General features: G+C 46.6%; 1 protein-coding gene across 3 annotated transcripts in view; it reads left to right on the forward strand.

Moving 5' to 3' along the window:
* The first annotated feature begins 286 nt into the window (after positions 1–286).
* The window catches only part of LOC142591075 (dermonecrotic toxin SPH-like), a 45,966-nt gene continuing 24,368 nt past the window's right edge, over positions 287–21,884 (forward strand). Inside the window, exons 1-4 of one of the 3 annotated variants that reach the window (XM_075703442.1) lie at positions 287–362; positions 7,868–7,967; positions 9,034–9,286; positions 19,261–19,392. In XM_075703442.1, coding sequence (XP_075559557.1) covers positions 340–362; positions 7,868–7,967; positions 9,034–9,286; positions 19,261–19,392 — 508 coding nt within the window. In that variant the 5' untranslated portion in view covers positions 287–339. Of the gene's footprint in view, positions 363–5,231; positions 5,367–7,867; positions 7,968–9,033; positions 9,287–19,260; positions 19,393–21,884 lie in introns of those variants that run through there. The other 2 variants (XM_075703441.1, XM_075703443.1) reach the window with 2 other exon arrangements.

Consider the following 21,884-nt stretch of genomic DNA (forward strand, 5'->3'; position numbering starts at 1 on the left):
CAACTGCGTGCCGATCGCCGCCTTAGTTATACGGTAATTTTGCTTTTACCAACCGTTAGCGGTAAAAACTGAATTGCGGCAAAAAAAGAATAAAAAAAATTGGGCGTGCACTTTCCTTGAGTTTTTTCCTTTTTTTCCGGTTCGTCAGAAAAAACGCTGAACCCTACTTATGTAATAAAGACGACTTTACACGATCATCAAACTATGTCATGCATGAATCGCAGAGATAGACAGAGAAATTTATTTACAGAACGACAGAGAATGTTGCCTTGAACTATATATTTTGCCCTGGCCTGGCTACTCTCCACTGAGGATAGGGGAAGGAGAGGAAACGCATAAATGAGTGATGGTAAGAGGAGGAGGTAAGTGTAATATAGATCCATTATATGATTTGTATATTGTAAAACCCAGTGCCTTGTATAAGGGTATATCTGCTCTTGTAATCAGCGCTGCTCGGCTTGCGTTAGGTTAAAGACCCAAAACAACTTCGTCAGATAGCGTCAGTCTGTTTTCGATGTGTGAGATGAATGACAACAGTTTCGGTTGTTCTCGCGCCTTAGCTGGACGAATTCAAAATGCGTTTCAGAAATACTCAAGTGTTTCTGGCGTCGGACAGTGCTCACAATTTTGACCAGCGTCAATGCACTGCGCGATGTGCGTATAACGTCAGGTGGACGCGACATCAAGGCGAACACGGTGCACCATACTTGTTAGGTTTCGTTTGAGCTTGTCAGGCGTCCGAATTTTATTTCAGGGTCGCACTTATGCAATCGCCTGTGGCGTCCATCTGGTTGGGTCCGATGCTCAAAACGTATAGAGTGGCGTTTGACGCAACTAAGCACAGTGTACGTGTCTGTTCGTGAAAACATAATATGTACTTCAGAGCTGTCGTTTAAAGCTCAGCGTCCGCATGCACAGTATAGATCACGCCACAATGTGCAGGTATCCACTGGAAGGTAAGTTCCTTTTTCAAAGTCGAGAATCTGTGGTTTCTAGAGCTAATGTGTAATACGGGTCTCGTCTCAGAGCGCAGTCCATGGTTTGAAGAGCTGGCTTATTGGTATCGCAGAGTGCAGTCTATGTGCGAGTTTTGTCCTCGGAGAGAAATCCAAGTGCCTCCCACATTGCAACAATTTCTGCGACAGTTGATGTTAACTTATGATTTATTTTAAACCGTCGAGCTATGATCACTTGTGGGATGACGAAGGCTGCCGGGCAGGCATATGTGACAGATTCATCGGCATACACCTGCGCAGTACCACCGTACACTACATACATCTGAAACAGGGTAAGTTGCTTGAGGCCCACGGATGATGGAACGGAGGACCGCTTTTTAATCCCAGGGACGTGAAGTCTAACAAAAAGTTTAGGCAAGACCCGCGGAGGTGTTCTAGGCATACTGACGGGAAATAATTTTGATGGTACTATGCTCTCAACGGCTTGATATTGCCCCTGAAAAGCTGCAGTCTGGGAGGGTGGAAGCGAGTGCTGACAATGTTTGGTGCCTGTATCGAGTCAACAAGCTAAGGTACAGTAGAAGAGGCTCGTAGTGCATAGATACACGCATAAGACAAGCACGAGCTTCCGCTATTGTTCCGTTATTTTATGTGCAGCGTGGTAGGCCCAAGCATGTGCGCAATCCTTGAGTCGGAATGTCTTCCAGCGAGCGATCGCAGCTAGTTCCCATACTTGAGATAGCCGGCAAGCTGTACCATATATATAGCCTACGAATAGTGCTTGGTAAAACTGGAGAAGACATGACTCTGAGGGACACCATCTAGTTCCTGGAACAACGCCAAGGTCCCGAACGAAACACTTTAGCTTTGACTGCATCGCGGCAACGTATCTTGGTCAAGGTAGTCCGCGGTGTATGACTACATTAAGTAATCTGTGATGTGTTACAGCAGGTATCGCTAATCCATTGGCGATTATCGGATACTCTGTCATTAGTTTCGCGTGAATGCACGTACGACACATTCTTATGTTATTTATTTTTTCTGGTGAGAGATGGGAGGCCCTGACGCCGCAGATACTTAGCTGTGATTGTAAGTTGCAACGTACAGTCGAGCACGCATTTGGTCCCGTGGGCTCCTAATGCCCAGAAGGGTACGCCGTCCGCATATTCGCCAGTGTTCACTGTTAAAGGATGCAAACGCAAGGCCAGTGAAACAAAATTGAAAGGCGTTGGACAACAGAACTCCCCCTTGTGGAGCACCGTGGCGGCCGCAAAGGAGACTCTTAGCATATCCGATGTCGAGAAGGCAACAAGAGCCAATGTGCCTATAGTATGGGACTCAACACCTAACTTATCGGCTACATGCACCATTACTTACTATAGCAATATACTTGGAATCCACCTGTAATCAAACTGACGGCGGCAAATTGCTACAAAACGTAACGTTTCAATATTTTTATAAGATGGTAATATTCACAGAGGGAACAATAATGCCCTCCTAGCTTAAGCAGGAGACCACGTCTCTTTTAAGGGAGCAAGAAAAGGGGCACACATTGAAAAACAAAACTACGAACAAGCTGTGAGCATTAAAGGCAATGAAAAGATAGGAAAAATAAACTAAATGACCAAGAATAGTCGCCAAATGTGAAAACAAGGTAAGATGAAATTTTCATCAAGAGGAATAATATAGATGTATCGAGCATTCAGTAAGTTTTACGCACGGGACCACTCTCTCCGCTGTGGATTATGATGGTAGTATTCTCTCTGACTTTCATTCCCTCTTCTACTTTACTTTCTTGGAGCTCGCAGCCCCTTGTATCAAACCGTTCACCTCACTCTGAAATCTTTACCTCCTTTGAAAACTTTGATTCCACGCCTCACACCCTGCGATACTGTAGTGATGTCCAGGTGCACGGGAACTACCTCGTACATCCAATGTACATTGTCCTGTACTGAAGCTGAATGTAGTGTTGAATGTATTGTTCCCGAACATTCATGCTGCAAAGCCAAACTTCTTTGAAGCACGCAGTGCCCAAACTCACAGGATCACCGATTCCTTCACTTCAGCGCTGAAAGCAGGACAAATTAACGGTGTGTTAGAGCAATAAAACTTCCCACCTAACCTTATAAGGAAGGGCCATATTTCTATGAAACACTCTACTTCATTATCACTGAACATAGTTATTTATGTCATGGTGAAGCTGATGACTAATGTCTCTTTGTCTCTTCGCGGAGCACCCCGAAGACAGCCACAATCGATTAGCCCGGGCCTACAAATACGCCGCTGCTAGGGGCGCTGCCTTGCAGCTTTATTCCACTTCCTAAGCTTCGTGCAGTACAATCAAAGATAAGGGTCGCGTCGGTTAACCAGAGAAGAGAACTACAACGTGGGCTCTCCCATTGTCCGCCCCTAATCGCCCTCCCCACGACCCCAACTAAATGGACGCTTCACGGAAGGATCACTGGCGCACAATGGATGAGGCCTCCTCCCTCTTGTGGAACACACAGCCGGCTATCGTCACTGATTGGCTGACACGAGCCCCAGCCGTCTGCTGCACTGTGCAGAATTAGTGAGACGAATTACTGGTGGGCTGAGCAAGGCTCAATTGCAACTTTTAAAACTTGGAGGACGCTTTAAGAGTGGAACGCGATAGCATTCAGAGATCGCCGACTGCTTTTCACGCTTCTCGTCAAGTGCAGCTTATGTAACCGTAACGTTTACCGGGAAACACTGGCGGCGAACGCTACGCACGAAGGCGAGCTTTCTGGTACAAACGCGGCCTCTTGCGGGGACCTATCCCGGAGGTTGTGCACAGCCGCGCCAAAAAGAATTACATTATTTCCAGGTTTCTGCTATTGTATCGCACTTTTAATATTGAAGTCTGAGAGTAGAAGGCATGCGCTGTCGGTGTTTGGTTTCATGACGTTTGTTTGTGTGCTGTCATTCTCGAAATTCCGAGGAATAACTTTGTCTAAAATGCAAGACAAGGGGCGCTATAACGTAAAGCTATTCCAAACTTTTCTATTCCAATTCTGCTATCAGCCCTCCACGATTGGTCAAAAACTTTTTTCGAACACCCCCACTTCACCTGTCTGTCACGCGACGTCACGAAAACCGCGATACCTCCCCATCTGATATGATGTGTACATACTGATTATGCATGGTTTGACAGAAAAAAGAAAAACAGTTATTTCTGATTCGACCCCTTTTCGCCATTAGCCCTTGGCTATTGGTAAAAAGTTTTCGGGCTGCACCCACTTCACCTTCCTGTCACGCGACGTCACAAAACCGCAAGAACTCACCGCGTCAAAGTGACGTGTACGCGATAAAGATGCATTAATATGTCGAACAAAACTGAATTTTCTTCGGAATAGCCGCAGGCCGCCCCGTTTAGAAAGATATAAAAGATGGCTGCCGCCGATCGCTCAGACGCTGCCTACTCGCACCTGCCGGAGAGCATGGGTGTATTTGCGTATAATAAAACTTCTTGCGTGGCCGTGTAACGTTTTCGAGCACTTTCGGCCCGTTTATCCCCTCATTCTGCCAACTCTTCTTTGCTGAGGGTCCGTTTTAGCGTCATTCTTGAGCTTCCGTTGCATGCCGCCTAGATTTTCGACCAGCTACCGCAAGCTAAGTAAGGGAAAGCCGACCAATCGCAGTCGCCGGCACCACCCTCTTCATCCGGTTATCGACTTTCAGTGCAGTGGCTCGGCCCCATCGAATCCCTCTCCACTTGAGCGTTCTCCTCGCCTCTTGTCAGCCAATTATATACGACAAGCCGCTCAGTGTAGGCAATGTTATTCGTTTTTCAAGCAAACAAAAGTGACCTCCTATGAACGAGGAGAGCGTTTGATTGGTCTGTTTCGACAACCCTGCGGGTAACCGCCCGGTGCTTGCGTCGGTGGTTACGCAAATTTGACGTCAAAAGATTGGAATAAAAACATATTGGAATAGTTTTACGTTATAGGGCCCAAGGTTTGAGCAACTTTAGTGATAGAATGGTGTGGCAATATAGCCCGCATATACCGAACGTCATATAGCAATGCGAGGGCATATACGTATACTTAAATGTATGAAAAAAGTTCGCTCACGGACAACTCTGCCGACGCTAGATTTTCTGAGACACGGTGCGCTTAAAGCTGTCGCGTTAAAGCTATGCGTCACCTGTAAGCGCCACGCGTAGGTTCTTGCACCTTTGTGGTGATCTTAGGTATTGTACTTCACTGTCTACTTCTCTTTAAGTCCAAACAATCGCTTCAGTTTCTTTGCGTGCTGCTTGCTTTAAAGGACGCAGGTGTTTGTAGCATACCTGCCCCCGGTGTGTCATGCTGCCCGACCAATAAAGTGGAACAGTCACCTTGGTATGTTGTATGAGCATATCATTCTCACTGCAGTCACAAGCGTCGGCAGGTGCGTTCATTGAAACTTCTAAATTAACCAGTCTCGCATTTTTTTTTCGTGTTCTCATGTTGACAGTGCTAATACTCATAACACGCACTCTACTTTGTTTCTTATGATAGTTAAGAATAAGATGCGTGTACATATATTGCCTTTCTCAAAAACACCTGAGAAATCTAAGACGCGTTGCGCCTTTCATGAACACACGCAACACAGAGAGGTGCTGTAGCGATGACAGCCAGCTGTCAAAATTGCCAATTTGCATATTAGGTCCAACAATGACCGCTGTTTACTTCTTTATACTCGAAGGCAAGAAGCTGTGTTTTTAAACTGTGTAAGACAGCGGCCAATGAAAATGCAACATACCAGTACTACCCATGAGACTTAGAACAGAACACGTAACCAAAAAAGCTTGAAAAAAGCAAGGAATTGCACAAAGAGTAATGTAATAAGGCAATATAGGCGTATTAATAAGAGATGGAATTATAGTAGCATGACCCAGCCATTAAACGCCTATAGGCAAAAATCTAGTCGAGGTTATGTGGGGAAAGTTGCGTTAGACTAGCCTAGTAATGCGTAGAAGAGAAAACATGCGCTCGCTGTGATAAGAGAGTAAAAACGTAGCTGAGCGCGGCCGCAGTTGACATTATCAAATTTGCAGGCATATAGGACGCAGCTAGTCTAACTTAGCTGATAAGGATTTCTGTATTGCTATTATTGGTATGACTATTATTTCAATGAGGAGGAAAAATTAGGCGAGCTTCGTTGTCGTCTAAATGATTCGAATGCAAACCGCGGTACAAAGACGGGCACTCATGATTAAAAAAAAGTAGCAGCACGTACCAAACAATAGAATCGCTTCGAATGGTAGTATTTCTCAATCTTCATCAAGAATCCAGCTCGTTCATTTGATAATTTCTCTTTTTTTATGTGAACAATCTTTGCGAATCGGTCGGTGCACATAGATCCGTTTCTTCATAAGTAGCACGTTATATCGGAGCAGTATGTACGATTGAATAGAAGCACACAGCTACATGCAAGACTGTAACCAGGAGAAGGTCTCACCTCCCCCCCTCCCCCCTTGATATTATCGCTGCGGTGATATAGGGTCCATGTAGTTAATGTAATCGTATGTATACGTCAAAGTGCTTGACCCAGGTGCAAAAATAAATGAATATTTCAAATGGTCGTTCTGAATAAGCGAATATTTCAAAGCGGACCCTTTCCGCTGGGATACCTGAATGATCTCCCTCTCCACCACTCAGTGCAGGATAGGGACAACGGCGTCGTCTTCTACAGCGTCCGCCATTACTTCTCCGGCTTCCTATAAAAGCACACAGCATGTTTTTTTTTTTTGTAACGCTTTTTGTAAAGGCGTTTCGCGTGAAAATGAGCGGTGTTAATGCGCGTCTCCGTGCTCACTGATAGCTTCGATGTTAAATATTTTACATAGCTGTTGCGCACTGAATCATTTTGCCCCTATTATTCGACAGCCATGGAAGCTGTGCGGTCTTTGTAGAACGTTTCCTAAATGCTAAAAAGCTGTCTAAATTTCTTTTGCCTCCTAGGGTGTGCGATGCCACATACAATCATTGTAAATGTATCTTGCTGATTTCTATGCGACATTGGAATTAAGATACTTTTAAAGTGTTGTTAAGCGGCTGCAGGTTGAACTGAGTTATAGACGTGCTGCTAATGTCGGAAACATTACACGCTTTAGCAATGCTTCTAAGTCAGCAGTCATTAAAGATACGTGTATTGAACGGTTTCACAACCTTTGCAGTACACGATTTGTTAAAATTGCCGCGGCTGCTGGATAAAAATGCACACAATGTTGTTTACTTTTCGAAATGTGGCTATTTAGCTTTGTTATTTATTTCTTTCGTCAGAGGAGTTACAGTGCTGTGAAGGATTGTCTGATGTTTGAACACTGACAGCGGGTAACCAGGTCGGTGGGTGAACGCGATCCCGCGGAGCACGACAACACGTACTACTTCGCTACACCGCAACTTCGCTCACTGAGCACAACGTGGAAAGGGGCACGTACAGCGGGCCCACTGTGATCATTGTCCCAGAGTGAGGAGGAGGAGAAGAGGTCAACGGCACAAATATTTCACCTGAAGGGGCTACACGTCTCCCAGTTGACGCGCCTCGGCTCGTATAATGGGCTTACACTTGGCTGGCTCTCTGTGACGGTCGGCTTGGGCTGCTTGCAGCGCTTGTGCGATCCCTTCTTAACACTCCCTTTTTTCGGGGGGGGGGGGGGGGGGCCTTCTCGTCTCGTCGCCCCGGTGTCGGGACGAACGGCTTGACAAACGCGCAGGCGTCGGGAAGACGAAACCGACAATGTCGGTCTCACCCGCTTTGCCGACGCCCCAACGCCACCTAGACCGGCATTGGCTCCTCTCGCTCTGCCACGAAGACACGCCTTCTTGCAGGAATGCTTTACTCGGGCATTGCCATGTCGACGGCGTCCGGTCGTAACAGTACTCCGACGATGCCATTATTTGCAGCGGTCGCCAGAACAGCGAGCCGTTCGGGTTCATGGCGCTCAACAGCCGCAGAGTCTTGCGGCTGTCGGCTCTTGCGGCTATTCTCTGCGCTATCATTCTGGTAAGTGGAGGTTCACATTGGTGTCGACCTCTCCCCCTCCCCACACCTTCTCATATTTGTTCTTCCATACATTAGAGCCGTTTTCGTCCATAGCTTCTACCTGTTTTACTTGCTGATGGAAAACCCAATGATTCCTTAAATGCAAGGAAGGTACACGCACGCGCGCGCTCTGCGTGTGTGTGCGTGTTTGTGTGTTTCTCCTTTTGTGTAGTGTGAAGAATTGCGCTTTTCATCATCAAGTATGCCAGAATAGCTCGTCCAATCTTCACCATTAACCTCTCTTAGGTCTTTCGCATTTATTTGCACCCTCTTTCAGTGGATCAATCATATTACCTAGATCTATTTGCCATCGTCATCATCATCGATGTTGTTGTTGTAGTTCTTGAAGTTATTTATATCTCGGTTTTCAACTTTAAGGACAATGAACCTGCACGCATCCCTCCTTGGTACCGAGTTCAGGATAATCGGCTTTACACGGGCCTATCCACCCGTGTTCTTCACTGTGATATTTTTGAAGCACACCTTTGGCTTGTTCTTGTCCGGCATGATTTCAGTGGCGCACGTTAATTAACCTTATGAAATCCAAATTATTTCGGTGTGCTCCACTGCGGTGTTCTTAATTGACCCTGTGCTGTTTGGGACGTTTAACGCAAACACCGTCAATCAATCAACAATCAAATGATCAGAACGTTCTATGCATTAGTCGTGCCCAGAATTCTGTATGACTCCGCTTGACTTCAAGCTAAAGATCATTTGGTTTCACGTACGCCTCAGTGACGTAAAAGGCGAAATAAAGAGGTGTACGATTGAAGCACAACGAGTGCCTCATTCCTAGCTTCCAAAATCGAGAAGGGGACCGACAGATGGAGTAGCACGCTGCGGGAGAGCAATTACATAAATAGGGATAAAGTGCTTCAGAAAGGCTCGCCTACGCTTCGATACGCGGTTCTGTCATTGTCAAAGGCGCCTTGTTATCACTAATTAGTTATCCAGTACTCTGAACTGCTTCCATTACATCACCTTCTTTAGTAACTGTCTGTTGCATTCTTTCCGTCTCTATGCGTAGCCGCATCCTGCTACCGCGGGAGGCCTGGAGCGGAGGCCCGTGTACAACATCGCCCACATGACAAACACGATTGCCCAAGTGGACGAAGCCATGGAGCTGGGCGCGAACTCCATCGAATCTGATGTAACTTTCACTTTTAACGGCACCGCGGCCTGGTTTTACCATGGAGTACCCTGCGACTGCTTTCGAAAGTGCAGTCGTTATCAAGAAGTTCCCGTTCTTCTGGACTACATCCGGACGACGACGTCTACCAGTAAGGAAAGCGATCGTTTTTGCAATATTTAGAAACGATGCACAAACAGCGTTTGCTGCAAGTGGTTTGCAGGATTGTGTGTCACACGTTGTTAGAGGACCACTGGAAGCAGAAGTTAGGTTTCTGACTTTTATGATTTAGCCAGTTCTTTTGCGTCTGATAATCATGGAACGAAACCTTAGATGCTAAAAATGCTAGAACGGGGCGAATAACTAATGATAGCGTCGTTAATTATGATCAATTCTAGCGTCACTTTAAAACGCGCTCCCAAAAGAAACAGGCGCCGCACCATGCCCGTAGAAACTGACCGGACACGTGAACACGTGAGCACAATAAATGGGCGCTTGTTCAATTGCCCGTCACCGAATTCGCCCGGTGTTCACGGGCGTGTTCACCGCTGAGATCAGTTTGTTACGCTGTGTCGTTGGCGGCGTCAGTATCGTCGTCGTCATCGTAAAGTGAGCCCGACGACTTCGTGCAAGTCGTAACAGCTGCCATACGTAGCGAGCCTTTAAAGTTTGGCACATGCAGAGCAGCGGGTCGGAAATTTGACAGCGCGCTCAAAGCAGCGATGAACACGAAAGCGTGCGCATTGGTCGCAGCAAAACTATTCGGTGGTGCGCATTCGTTCCGACCTTCGTTGCCAGCGAAGTTGACCCACTGTTGTCGGGCCCCTTGTCGCGAGACAAAATGAAACGATGTGGCTGCGGCGATGCCCCCGTCGGGCTTCGTTCGCACAGCTGCGCGGCCTTCACCGATGCCCCGTCACGCGAGTGTGTTCGTAATACTGCTACACACGGCGCAATTCCGTGTGCCATCCTTCGTATACGACGCGTGCCCGTCTAGACTTCCAGACGATCCAGTGTGCACATGCGACGGGCACGCGAGCGAGTGAGCGGCCCGGGAACTCCGCCCAGGTCCGCGGCGTCCTCGCACGTATGCCGGCTCGGAAGACTTGGTGTCCTCGTAAGGACGTACACAATAAACGCCTTCGCACTATGTTTGTTCGTTTTATACGAACACTGAGCACGAACACGAACAGATCACAACGGCGCGCCGTATCTGCTTACGTACGGCTACGATGACAGCTGGTTAGTGAGCCACATATTAGTCCTACTCGCTGGCCGCCGCCGCCGCCGCCGATGGCGCTTGATACTTCATAACTTGTTTGCATTATGAAAAAAAAAAAACTTGAGTTTAAGGGCGCAGAAGGTGTGCAGCTCCTGCGGAAAGCCCAGACCAATGTAAACCGATGTGCCAGCAGTTCGTCATGTAGAACGCTTACTTTTGTCACTACGATTAAGGTTTCTACGATTACGTCATGCTTTAATAAACCCTGAGTGTTTTCTTCATGCCGTTGGTGTGAAGAGCGAACGTGTAAGCCAAGGGAATCACCTCGCTGAGACGGTCGTGAGAGGCAAAGGGAGGGTGGCAGGTCGAGGCAAAGTTGCGTGCTGAAGCTGGGTTTCAAAGAAGCGAGCGCTGTCTTTAACAAAAATTATCGCTGCTTTCTATTTGATTCGCGTGGAGTGAAAGGTACGTTGGCGTCAGTACACGTTACAAATAAAAAGTAAATAACCGATTGCAATTACAAGCACTCCTTTCAAAAATGTTATTGAATACAGTTACCAATTGCTGCCCGACAAATGTAGTAATTATCTAAAAATGATAAATTGCTCTAACATTACTTTCCCCACTAGATTTATTAACACTGCGCAAATGCAGTGAATGGAACGAGCTGGATAGGCTCTTTTCATACGTCCTCATCTATCGGTGCGAGAATTGCTTTTCAAGATTTTTATTCGGTAATACTTCCTCGCTTTCGTGTGACCACATGTGCAGTGGCACTGAAAACACACACCCGCCGTGATTGCTTAGTCGCTTTGGCGTTGCGGGATGAAATCTCCGCCACTGTGATAGGGGCGAAATGCAAGAATGTCCGTGTACAGTGCATCAGTGTGGGCGTCGTAGCACCCCAAGTGGTTAGACTTAATCCGGAAGGGCCCTAATACGGCGTGCCTCATGGTCATATCGTGGTTTAGGCATGTAAAACACCAGAATTTCATTTAAATTAAACGTCACTCAGTGTGCGCGCTGAAGGGAAGGGCTGCGTAGCAAAGTACAATCACCTTGCTCACAAGATAGTGGTTAATCAATGTCATGATTGTCGGGTGTGTCTTCTCGATGAAGCGGAGTGCTTCATTGTTATTGGGGATAGCGGAAGGCGCCCCCAGTAGCGCTGGTGAGAAGCTGAAAAATCGTATGAAGTGCTTTCCTGGGATCAACGTTCAAATTAGACATCTATCTATCGAGACATTTATCTATCGAGATTAGACATTCAGCTACCGGGCCATATTGTAACCGACGCCATCAACCGTCCACGTTCCTTGAAAAGGCGGCCAAGCTTGTAGTGAATATTAAGATAAAGCTGCATATTATTCTCGCTTTTACCTTGTCCTAGTTTTGCTCGTCGTCTTGAATTTCCATCTCCCGCCTTCCCCGTGTTTCCCCTGTTCTTGTGTTACAGTCACAAAAATAGGTGTCCGTGAGTCGCGTAATATCAAACAGATAGATGCACGCGTTTAGCGGCTAAAAATTTCTGTCTATATCAGAGAAGTCATAGACAGCAATAAGCGGAGAATTTATTATAAAGAAATTTGTTATAAGAGAAAATATCCGAGGTCGGACCTAATTCCAATAGAATTGTACTAACCGACCTGCAAACCTGTGATGTTCAGGGGACGGATGTGTAGCTGCAAAACAGGGATTGTGGGAAGGAGGCAGCCCATAAACATGTTTCAAAATCTTTGGACTCTCTAGCTGCCGCCAAATTCAAGTGCTCATATCCGTCTCGCCTGTGGGTTTGTGTCGTCAAAAAATGCAACTGGTTGCATGTAATTGGCTACTGAAAAAAATAACGAACACAGTGGGCGTTATCGAGCAAACAATATAATCTGTAAATTACAAAACTACCATAAACGTAATTGATAAGAAGTAATTAATTACACGTAGTTTTTACATACAAGTATTGATGGGGTGGCATTGTTGCTTACGTATGCCCAGATTCATCACCTGTTGCGCTACGTTGCGCCGGTCTTCGTGGCAAACATACGTTCCGGAACCTCACTCCCGTTTTATTATTCCCTTTCGTTTGGCATGATTTCTTTACTGTTGCTTCACCTCTTCAATGCACGTCATGACCTCGTCTCGTCCTCTCTGTGGTACAATTCTTTTTTCACTTCGTCTCTTTTCTCTATTATTTTAGCCACCTTCACTTCGCAAACCAGTATAGGCACGCACGCAGAAGCTACACATTCCTTAAACCTACGGTAAAGCGCGCACCTGTCTAAAATACGCCCATTCCTTCAACGAGAGAAGGGGAACCGAGCGGCTCGATTTAGTTAATCATGACCACACCCGCCGTGGTTGCTCAGTAGCTATGGTGTTAGGCTGCTGAGCACGAGGCCGCAGGATCGAATCCCGGCCACGGCGGCCGCACTTCGATGGGGGCGAAATGCGAAAACACCCGTGTGCTTAGATTTAGGTGCACGTTAAAGAACCCCAGGTGGTCGAAATTTCCGGAGTCCTCCACTACGGCGTGCCTCATAATCAGAAAGTGGTTTTGGCACGTAAAACCCCATAATTAATTAATTAATCATGACCACATAAAACCAACAGACAATGTAGCCAAGGAAGGGATCGGGGAAATTATCCGGTGGTGGAAATCGGAATTTAGAAAATAATGAATAAAAAGGAAAGGAAAATGGACAAAAGTGGACTCCCGGTGGGAACCGAACCCTGTGTCCGTTCCTCTCTTCGTCCTGTTTTTTAGCGCTGTTTTCTGCTCGGAATCCACACCCTCCGGATTACCCGTGCGTTGCACTATCAATTGTGCTACGGCGGCGGCTATAAATTTGTCCACTAACTTGGGTGTTTATGTTTACTAGATCTAGCCCTCGGAGTGTTAACGAGCGCCACTCTGAGCTTCATGTCTTGGCGGATGTGGAACATCCTTTCTTTGCCTGTCTTTCCGAACTGATAGCCGTCGCCGTACCACAATTATGGTGCTACGCACACGCAATGCGGAGGTTGTGGGCTCGGTTCCCACCGGGAGTCCACCTTCGTCCACTTTCATGTCCCCTTTTCCTCAGTATTTTCTACATTCCAATTTCAACCGCAGGTAACCTCGCCGATGCTTTCCTTGGCTTCGTTGTCTGTTGGCTTTATGGCGTCATGATATAATCCTTCAGTCATTGGAAACGCCTCCACGCAGCCTAGGCTGTCTACCATCAAAAGTTATAAAAACCCCTCCGCTGAAATCGCCTGTGATCAAACCGACGGCGCCACACTTTTTCTGTCACCAACACGCCAGCTGACTCCCTCGGATTAGCAAAAGAAAAAAGAAGAAGACATTTTTCGAGAATCCTTCCCCCCCCCGTTCGACACCTAGTGGCAATGACCGTCACGTAGAGCACCAACAAAGTTCTTTTGTTCTGTTCTGCGGAAGCGGCGAGGTCGGCGTTGAGCTCAGGAGGCGACTGAACGTCCGTCTTTCCGCTGCCGTCTGCGCTGGTTCCACAAGTAGGCAGTTCGGCGAACGTACCGTTCTTTTGTTCTCCCGCCCGCACTGCCCCCGCTCAACACGCAGTCCCTTGCTTCTCCCTCCCCATCACTGTCTCCCCACAACTATACAGCAGTGACAAAGGGATCACCCTCTTCCTCCCCAAAAGCGACGTTCCCCTCTTTTCTGCCCTTGTTGGTCAGTTAAAAAAAAAAAAACTTTCGGAGTGCTCTCCCTCAGGTCGCCGGCATTATCAACAACGGGACCGTCAGCATGCTTACATTATAAACTACGTGGATTCGTGTACCACCTGCCGCGAGTTGTTTTTTCATCCAGTTTCATTTCCATTAATTTATCATTGCTCTAATTCAATGAACATCTTAATGCAATTTCCCCTACACTGTCCTCGGTTTCTTTGTTTGACATACGGCAGATACAATGTCGTTTCCGTCGAAGGACATTAGGTAAACTTATCATTTTTCCATGCGTGCTGTCACACGGCGAAAACAAATGTTATTTGGAAATGATGACTATGACCCTAGGGGGAAAAAGAAAGCTATGAAAAATTGCATTTAACACGTGCATATATTTTAAATCGTGATTTCTCATAATAAAAAGTACCTCTAAAATTATCTGTTCGGCCGTATCAGACAATTTGTCACAGCTGAAGAAAAGAAACGAAGTCAAGTCAAACTAATTCAAGTCGAATGAAAGACAACATGTTCAGCGACATAGGCCACACAAACTACTTTTATTAAAACATGTGTTTCTGCTTCGGTACGCTGCTCGCAACGTTCTGGGCTCTCTGCACTTGATCCTCAGCACACATGCGCACGCAAGGATTGAACTGGCGGTATTAAGGAACACGGCTGACGCCGCGGCGTCCAGTCGCTGAAGTAAGAGTAGCTTTCTCTAAAAAAAATTGTGATGTACTTGTACGTCAATAAATTCACACTTACTTAGTAAACCAAATAAAGGACACCCTCTGTTTTAATTACAAATATAAGATAAACATAAGTCATAAGCATTTATTTTTAATGTCCCTGGCGTAGAGGCTACGCGTTCGATCCCAAAGCGAATGCGATGGAGTTCCGTGAATTCATTCGGTTGAAGATGTTGTTTGGAACGAATGTCATTACGTTTTTCCACCTGCCGTAACGTTGGCTATAGAAGATATAAGCTGATTTTATTATTTTCAAGATCCACTACGAGTCTCCATCTTCAGTTCACCTCCTGCGTTGTGTTGGTACAAAAAACTGTAGGTCGATCTCCCCCCCCCCCCGCCCCCCTTTTTTTTTCAACTCCTCTCTGCTTGCGCGACCTGTCTGGGGTATCGATAGGGCACTATAGTCTGAATGCAAGTTAGTTGGTAAGCTTTACTCATCTTTGAAGGAAACAGCGCGAAAGACGCCACCAATGAATGGCACGCATGCAACACACACACAGGCACGCGCGCAAGCACACAAAGAGAAAGAGAAACCCGCCGTGGTTGCTCAGTGGCTATGGTGTTGGGCTGCTGAGCACGAGGTCGCGGGATCAAATCCCGGCTACGGCGGCCGCATTCCGATGGGGGCGAAATGCGAAAACGCCCGTGTGCTTAGATTTAGGTGCACGTTAAAGATCCCCAGGCGGTCGAAATTTCCGGAGTCCTCCACTACGGCGTGCCTCATAACCAGAAAGTGGTTTTGGCACGTAAAACCCCATAATTTAATTTCTTTTTAAAGAGAGAGAGAAAGACGTGATTTCCAACTTCACAAATCGCTGTGCCCCACGACTTCTGAAGTTGGAAATCACGTCGTGAACGGACGACTTTTCTAGCGATAAAAGATTCTACACATGTGGCACTATGCCAAGTGGACCGGGCGAGAACGGTACCGCCTAATTTCAGCACCCTACAACCCTGCGCACCCTCTTTTTTTCTCTTTTTTTTATGGAGGCAGCTGCAGTTAAATCGGCGTAAACATCGTACACCTTTTGCCCCTTCTAGCACTACCATTTTAATTTCTAGTAGCGCATGCGTAGAACATCCGATGGTCACGCGCGTATGGTCACTCGAAAAACTCGAACGAAAGAATAACTGAATACAGAATTTTAAAAAATGGTCATGCTAACTGGCAAAATATTACGCTTCACTTTTTAGATTACATTTTATGGCACATAGAAAAGTGAGGCCACTGCCTCCGCAGCCAGAAAAAAGCCATCAGTGCGTGTATGACTTCGTAAACAGTGCGCAGTGGTTCTATCTACTTCAAATTGTGCTATACTTTACATATGAGATTTGGCATAACTGTAGACTTTTCAAGTACGTACGAAAAGCGTGTACGCACTCTTCGAGACTTTTTGGACAGAGTCGAATCATTCAAAGAACAAAGTTCACCGACCTTCATTTAAGAGGAAGTTCTGCTTTAGGAGACTCTCTATGAACACATTAGAACACAGTGATCGCTTTCTCCGCATCCACTGCACCTAATTTGATAATATTCGTGGCATTTCAAAGAGAAAGCTAAAATAAATCCCATGTGGGAAGCAAGGTTGCTTTTAGCTTAGCGAAAATTGAGCAGAAAAACTCTAAAACGTAAACTTTACAACTCTGCAACTTAGCAATGAGAACAATAACGCAGTTTTCTCAGCTGCACTAATAGAAACATCCAAAATGGATGAAAGGTACCATTAGCGTGTTAGCGGTCCGTTAGCAAAACCGTGCAAATAGCGACCTTTAGCGTGTCCGGTATTCCGGTAAGCTTAACGGGGGCGTAAACGTGAACGGCCAGACTAGGTGGCGCCAGCTGGTGGTGCAAAGCTAAACCACACAAACACAAAGCTAATTACTATATTCTGCTTAACTGCTGGTGTAAATTTTCGACAGTGGCGTAATCGTGTTCACAATTACGCCGCTGCCAAAAATTTGACCAGTAGCGAAGCAGGATATAGTGGGTTACTGCAGTTTTAGCTCTGCATTTGTCTGATTGAACTCTACGCTACAAGGCGACTGCACCGCTGTGGCTGCTGACGTTTACGCCCCCGCAAATCCGGCAAAAACCGCTCCCGTTTACCGGAATAGCGGATAGGCTAAAAGTCTGTAATATTAGAGAATTTTACTGCGCCCGGTATTCCGGCAAGCGTGGGCGGTTTGCCGAATGAGTGGGAGCGTAAATGTGAGCGGCAAGATTGGTGGCACCAGCTGATGGTGCAGAGCTCAACTACATAAACACCGAGTCAGTTACTATATTCTTCTTAGCTGCTGGTGTAAATTTTCTACAGCGGCGTAATCGTGTTCACAATTACGTCTCTGCCGAAAATTTCCACGAGCAGCGAAGCAGAATACGCGTATAACAGGTTACTGCAATTTAACTCTGTGTTTGTCTGGTTGAGCTCTACGCCCCCAGGCGGCTGCACCGCTCTGGCCGCTCACGTTTACGCCCCCGCCCATACGGTAATCCGCCCAAACCAGCCCCGTTTGCCGTAATAGTGGACAAGCCAAAAGCCTCTATTGTAAAAGTTTTACATAATTTGTACGCTTATATACAACAAACTTGAGCGCTTTAGTTGCTTTAACAGATGCGATTTACAGAAGATATATGTATAGTCAGTTACAAATTTGTGACCTATGCGCTTTTATTTTTTTATTTTTTAGTTTTTTACACTAGTTCTTCGAGATTTTGCGGAAAATTTGAAGCCCTAAATCAAGGTTGTGCTTTCAACAGCCAACGGCGCTATGATTTCTCTCTTAAATTCAATAAATTGTATTTCAAGTGGTTCAGCTATTGTTAAATCAGAGAGCTGCCTCGTTTCACGGGCATTTCGACAGAGCAATCGAAGTTGGCCTGAGGTATAGTGAACCTTATTTCCTCTTGTAACAAAGGAATAAGCCGGGGCTAAAGGATGAATCAGAGGCCTGACGGAGGCCTCTGCTACCTTGCGTAGTTTGACGAATTCGGGACTAAACAAAATAACATGCTCAGCAGGATATATAGACACAGAAATCGCAGATGCACTGAAGTGTTATGAGCATGAACTGTTCCTGTTACTGAACTTCGTGTTCGTGAACAGTTAGCGTTCGTGGGACGTTCGTGTTACGAATTGTATATTACCAAAGTGAAAAAAAAAGTTTTCGTTTCAATATTCCGGCCAGATGCCAGGAGCAGCACCTTAAAGTACAATGACAAAGTGACCCTCTTCTTTTACAGAGAATAGAACAGGTAGCCGGCCTAGCTGATAAAGCTCGTCTGTCCTGTTTCTCCCTATAGTCATTGTCGTGTGTTGCACTACCCTACTCGTAACGCATCTTCTTTTGTTTGATATGGTGAAAACTGCTTTTGTTTGCATAAACACAAGAGACGAAGATGTAGAATCGTGCGGTGAGTTGCCGTACACTGTACCTTCGGTTTTCATGCCTTTCTTTGCTATTTGAAGCGCGCCTTATGGTTGCTTTTCTTCTTCTGTGTCGACACCTCCTAACGGCTTATTTCAAATCAATTTCAGTTTTCTCGAAATCACTTCCACACGCTTCTGTAGGCACCTGAATTCATATTTAGGTGCACGTTAATGAATCCCAGGTGGTCGAAATTTCCGGAGTCCCCCACTACGGCGTGCCTCATAATCAGAAAGTGGTTTTGGCACGCAAAATCCCATAATTTAACTGTGCTGATTGGTGCATGTTTAGAAGGGAATCGAACAATTCTAGAAACATGGCGGAATGAAAACGACAGGCACAACTAGGAACTAATGTTTTGTTGCATATCAACTGGAATACACAGGAAGGCGGATCTGCGCAGAGAACACACGCAAAAAAAAAAGAACATCAAATCATGCCAAGCCACTGCTGTTCACAGGCTACTTCTATAAACAGCGCGTTTCACTATACAGTGCGGATATAATAAAAGCACACTAACGCAAGAATCTCCGTGTTGGTGTGTATGAACTAGGGTGGTTGCTTGGGCTAGTTGGTAATTCATGATCAAAAATAACGTACAGCGCGAAGGACAAGGACAGCAACAGACGACATACACAGCGCTGTGTATGTCGTCCGTCGCTGTCCTTGTCCTTCGCGCTGTACGTTATTTTTGGTGTGTATGAAAAGCTTGGCTTATCTCATGCGCATGCAGGCTGCTCGATATAGCGTCCTAAAAGCGTGCTGTTTTGAAGAAATGATTCGCAACCACTTTTTCTTTATTTTACAATATTCAGCCAAATGACTGGCAACTGAGCTTTTGAGCGAGCACGCATACTCCCATGCTCCCGTGGACGATCATTGATGCTTGATCATAAGTAGTGTCCGATGTGTTGCAGTTGATTTGCAACAGATACTGGTTGTTAGTCAGCGCATCGTCTGTCGTCTTCACTCCCTCCAACTTTGTAGAGCTGTTCCATGCCCTTTCTAAGCAAGAAATTGTTCTGTTCTTGTCTTTTTCAGGCGGGGCCGTATACAGCCAGCGCCTAGTCCTCCTCTTCTTGGATCTCAAGGTTAAGAAAGTTCATCCAATGTACATGTACCACGCGGGCGTTGACATCGCGGAGAAACTTGTGAAGCATCTGTGGCGTGGAGGTGAGTTAAACTCTGGCGTGTAACGGCGGCACTGAAGGTAAACAAATGCGGGTGGAAACACGCAGGATACAAGCGCCGACTCTCAACTCGGGAGGATGGCTGTTGCTTGCTGCAGCCGGACCTTATAGCCTTGCAAAACTTGCCGGCGAATGCTCCGGCTGAACGACACCTCTCAAACGCGATGCGGGTGTGAACCTTTCAACTCAACCATTACCCGTGTAAACTATAAAGCAGGAATGATGTACTAGCACGTACGTGGTGACGTGAAGTGGGTGTTATGTAATCCATTCGAAAACGGAAATTCAATTTCATGCGACGCAACTGGCGGATGTGTAATGCATTTCCCTTTCTTTTTGTTCTCTGTAATTTTTTATGCGAATGTGCCAAGCCTGAATAATCTCGCGTGTGGTCTGATCGCGATGCCTGGATACGACGTGAGCTTCTTTCGCGCATGGCAAATTTTTTTGCCATGTGTGGAGACGTGTGATACGCTCGTGCTCCCTCGCTCTCGCATAGCGTCCCGAGCACGGCCACGTGACAGCGGTAGGTTGTACATTACCGCCGTCGTGGAGGGGACCACAGGAATGGTCTTCGAAAGGGTGAAGATAGCGTCTCAAAGTGGTTGTCAGCTTCTGCTATGAGAATACCGTGTGCTACAAGGGCCAATAAGCTGAACTGAAAGGGGCGTTATGGGCGAAGTGTGTTCCCCAAACAGAGGGGGCATGACGCCTTTCTTTATGCTATCTAGCCTAGAGTGCCGAGTGCACATTTACGTGAACAAGGTCTTGGGGCCATGGCCCATATGGCAGCTACAAAAGGCCACAAAAGCGCTGCTGCGATATTTGAAAGCTACCGGATTGAGTCAGCGTCTGTGATCCGGACTGAGTGACCGAATGATATCCCCGGTGGACTTTCTCCTTTTAATGTTTCCGTGGCCCTTTCCCTTTCCCCAGTGTAAGGCAGCCAACCGGGCTCAGTCCTGGGTAACCTCCCTGCCTTTCAATTATCATTTGCTCTCGCTCTCTCTCTACGTGCTCTTGTAACCTCTACATACAAAAAACTGCGTCACTCACTTTCGGGAGCTCAATGTCAGATCGCTAATGGACACTTTTTCAACAGGCTGAGAGACGAGCGCTTGAAGATATGTGTCCAGACAGAACTTTCCAGCCGTATGTTTTGCATTACTGCCCCATTCCGACGTTTAGCTGTTTCAGTTTTTTTTTTCTTTGAAGCTTTGTGCAAAGTGTTATAATTCCATGCGGGTAGCTTCAATTGGCTTCTCGGAGCTATGAAGATCATTTGCTTGGCGAGTTCCTACGCTCAGCAGGGTTACGAACACCAGCTTCCAATAAAGTTTCTCTCTCTCTCTTCTGTACCCTCGGACGCAGGGATTATTCGCGAGACGTCACGCACACCATATCACCGTTCCGTTCAAATTTTCCGCTGCACATCTGACGATAGTGACTCGAAATAACAAGCCGTTTTTTCAGCGCTCTTTTCACAGATTTCCATTGTATGGCGTCTGAAATGACGTCATTGCATACCCACAAAGACCAGGCTCACGCCACCTACGGTATCTCGGAAAGAGCCGCTCTTTTATCTGTTTATCTAGGTACGAGTTTGCTTAGTTATCCACCTCTTATCAGTACGTCGCGCAACAGCATCCACGCGCGGTGAGACAAAAGGTTTTGCCAAAGTAAGCTGTAAAAAAAAAAAAAAAAAATTGGGCAGGCCGTATTGGGGACGCAGCCGCAGTGGTGTACGCAAAATATATTGTTTGGTTCTGCTGAGGTTGTAAGGACCCTTAATGGCGTAATCAAATACACAAATGCCGTTTATTCGCGCATTACAGAGGTTACATGCTGAACTTATGATGCAACCAGTGGCGGTGTTGTGGTCTAACCTTGCACTCTTGCTCATTCCATACACACATTGCACTTGTGATCGAACTCGTTGTCGAGGAAGACGTACTCTAACTGCGCTGTAGCCAGCTTCAAGCGCCCGAGATACTCGGGCGCAGGCGTAATCTATTGTGGCGGTGGTATACCACACCCGGGCTGGTGAATGCTGATGGCGTGGTGTCGTCCTCCACCTCAACTGCAGTCGTAACACTACACCCCCCCCCCCTCCACCTTGCTTATGGCTCCCGAGACTTGCCTACGCCGATCATGGCCTTTGAGAACGGGCGCGGCGCCCGCTGTCATTAGAGAACGCGCCTCCCGATCTCAGAGGCCCTGCGCTGATCGAGCTCGCCGTATTTATAGATGGTTTGTATTCCTGCGCTTGCCTGAATACCTTGCGCTTGCGCTGCTTGCGAAGACAGACACATTCCGCCGTGGTCAAAGTGGGTAGGCGAGGATTGGCATCTCTGCCTCTTGCTGCTCGAGTCTCTCCTCCAAGTAATTTCTGGACCCTGCGTGTTGAACGCAAGGGCGCCATAGCCATAGCCAACAGTCAAGTTTATGCAACAAGCTACACACTTGTAAGCCTTA

This window comes from Dermacentor variabilis, chromosome 8, assembly GCF_050947875.1.
Source record: "Dermacentor variabilis isolate Ectoservices chromosome 8, ASM5094787v1, whole genome shotgun sequence".
Taxonomy (NCBI): Eukaryota; Metazoa; Arthropoda; class Arachnida; order Ixodida; family Ixodidae; genus Dermacentor; species Dermacentor variabilis.